This window comes from Austrofundulus limnaeus, unplaced genomic scaffold (assembly GCF_001266775.1).
Source record: "Austrofundulus limnaeus strain Quisiro unplaced genomic scaffold, Austrofundulus_limnaeus-1.0 Scaffold1210, whole genome shotgun sequence".
Taxonomy (NCBI): Eukaryota; Metazoa; Chordata; class Actinopteri; order Cyprinodontiformes; family Rivulidae; genus Austrofundulus; species Austrofundulus limnaeus.
Genome location: NW_013953612.1, coordinates 24,735 through 27,653, shown reverse-complemented (window position 1 = coordinate 27,653; position 2,919 = coordinate 24,735). Strand labels below are relative to the sequence as shown.

The 2,919-nt window shown below is 39.9% G+C and overlaps 1 protein-coding gene across 1 annotated transcript in view; it reads right to left on the bottom strand.

Moving 5' to 3' along the window:
* The window catches only part of LOC106534561 (coiled-coil and C2 domain-containing protein 2A), a 33,779-nt gene that overhangs the window by 16,140 nt on the left and 14,720 nt on the right, over positions 1 to 2,919 (bottom strand). Inside the window, exons 4-7 of the mRNA XM_014031248.1 lie at positions 1,292 to 1,430; positions 1,008 to 1,211; positions 824 to 916; positions 623 to 714 (exon numbers count right to left, since the gene is read on the bottom strand). Coding sequence (XP_013886702.1) covers positions 623 to 714; positions 824 to 916; positions 1,008 to 1,211; positions 1,292 to 1,430 — 528 coding nt within the window. The remainder of the gene's footprint in view (positions 1 to 622; positions 715 to 823; positions 917 to 1,007; positions 1,212 to 1,291; positions 1,431 to 2,919) is intronic.

Genomic DNA, 2,919 nt, shown 5'->3' with positions numbered 1-2,919 from the left:
GTGCGCACCAAGCAACAACCCTAGGTTCTCCCCTGAGAACCAGACCAAAAATTTTATGTGCAACCCTGGATATAAGCTATGTACAAACTAGCCACATACTGTATTTATTAGTAGTGTATATATGGCGTTAGTTCCAGAGCTAACAATGTTAACTCTGGCGCTAATGTTATATTGCCGTATTAGCTTGATGAACGCATGAAAGCTAACAGGCTAAACTGAGGTTCTCCATCCATAAAGTAGCTCTATTGTCCTTCATCCACATTTTCAGTTGCAGGCTGAGTGATTTCTACACTCTCCTCTCTGCCATGGTGTTTTGGTTTCATTAAAGAGCTGATAGTCAGATACTATCTAAGATTAACCTTCACGGTGAATAAAGTTCACACAGCCTCATGCTGGAAAACCTAGTGAACGTCATCATTTACCTYGTATGCTTTGCAGCATTAATAAAATGGTACCGTCTGTGTGACTATATACTTTTTAATGTATAAAAACTAAACAGCCTACAGTATTTTTACAGTCTTTGTTTTACAGTTGAAGTAAATGTTTATCAAATAATGTCTAAAGTTACAAGTAATGGCAGATCCAGGTCAGGTCACCTAACCATGTCTGGAGGAGTATTTACCCAATGCTCGGTATTTCCTCTTCAACCACCAAGTCAGACAGTTGGTAGTAATGTTTAGCAAGAATAAATCTGTTGATGACCGATTCTCGTATCTGTAGGAAAAAAATCAAAAACACAAAATCAAAACCACAGTATTATCAGTACTGAAGTGTGGTCTGTAGGTTTTTGTTGTTTGTTTTTACATCATATATATTTACTCACTTTCTGTAGGCATTTGGCCACCAAAGCTCTGTGTGGATCCAAATGTTCGTTGGTGTCAACTATCTCTCCGTCTTCCAATCTTTTTTGATAATCCTAAAATCATTCCAACAACAACAACAAAACAACACTCGATTATGTTTATGATTCCTTGAGATGTGTTAAATCTTCAGACTCTGACTCTGACCTGGAACACCTTGTCAGAAATTTCCCTCTCAAGAGCAGGAACAAACTTGTAATTGCGAAACTCTGCGACTTCTTGGTTCCTCAGCCTGAGCAGGCGAAATCTTTTGGATTCCTCCATCTCTTCATCGGTCACAAAGTTAAACTCCTCCTGCAGATGTTCCAGACGAAAGTATTCTGGAGCAATCACCTCTCCACTGCTGGCTACCTGAGCACACATTAAAAAAAAGATTCCTGATCAGATTCAGTTTTGTGAATCTCCAGAAAAATAAGGATTTTGTGACTCACTTTTAGAAGCTGCATGATGGAGACATTTTTGGGATCATTGGGGTCCAGTCGTGACTGTTTGGCCCACTCACTTATTTTTTTCATGTCATATAGCCCAGATGCCCCAATGGACGTGACAGCATCGAGGTGGCCGAAACCCCTGGGACATAGATGAATACGGTAAAAACAAAACTTTAGGTGGCTGAAAGTTAACTGTTTAAAAACAGCCTCTTTCTTTTCTTTTTATTTGTAACAGATACACACGTGAACAAAAGTGTTGGTACCCCTTGTTTAATGAAAGAAAAACCCACAATGGTCACAGAAATAAATAGAATGTGACCAAAGTAGTAATAAATAATAATTCTATGCAAATTAATGGATGAAATTCAGACATTGCTTTTCAGCCATGCTTTAACAATATTCAAAAATAATAAAACTCGTGAAACAGACCTGGACAGAAATGATGGTACCCTTAACTTAATATCTTGTTGCACAACCACTGCAATCAAATGATTCCTGTAACTGTCAGTGAGACTTCAGCAGTTCTCAGCAGGTATTTTGTTCCACTCCTCATGAGCAAACTGCTCCAGTTGTCTCAGGTTTGAAGGGTTTCTTTTCCAGATGGCATGTTTCAGCTCCTTCCAAAGATGCTCAACAGGATTTAGGTCAGGGCTCATAGAAGGACACTTCAGAATAGTCCAATGTTTGGTTCTGATCCATTCTTGGGTGTTTTTAGCTGTTTTGGGTCATTTTCCTGTTGAAGACCCATGACCTACTGTATGACTAGGCTGTCTGACATTGGGCACCATATTCATCTCTAGAAACCCTTGATAGTCTTGAGATTTCCTTGTACCCTGCACAGATTCAAGACCACCTGTGCCAGATGCAACAAAGCAGCCCAGAATATAAAAGACCTCCTCCATGTTTCACAGTAGGGACAGTGCTCTTTTCTTCATATGCTTCATTTTCCCTTCTGTGAACATAGAGCTGATGTGTCTTGATAAAAAGTTCCATGTTTGTCTCATCTGTCCAGAGGACTTTGTCCCAGAAGCTTTGTGGCTTGTCAACATGTAGTTTGGTGTTTTTATAATTTGGTGTCRTCCTTGGTCATCTCCCAATAAGTCCGCTTTGGCTCAAATAATGATGGATGTTGTGATCTGACACTGATGTTCCTTGATCTTGAAGTTCACCTTTAATCTCTTTAGAAGTTTTTCTGGGCTCTTTTGTTATCATTCATAATATCCGTCTCTTTGATTTGTCATCAATTTTCCTCCTGCGGCCACGTCCAGGGAGGTTTGCTACAGTCCCATGAATCTTAAATTTCTGAATAATTTGTGCACCTGTAGTCATAGGAACATCAAACTGCTTGGAGATGGTCTTATAACCTTTACCTTTAACATGCTTGTCTAATTTTCTTTCTAACCTCCTGAGACAACTCTTTCCTTGTCTTCCTCTGGTCCTTGTTGAGTGTGGTTCACACCATGTCACCAAACAGCACAGTGAGTATCTGTAGTCCTATATACAGGCCCACTGACTGATTACAGGACTGTAGACACCTGTGATGCTCATTAGTGGACACAACATGGCCCTTGGGTCACATTATTTTCAGGGGTACCATCCTTTCTGTCCAGGCCTGTTTCATGAGTTTT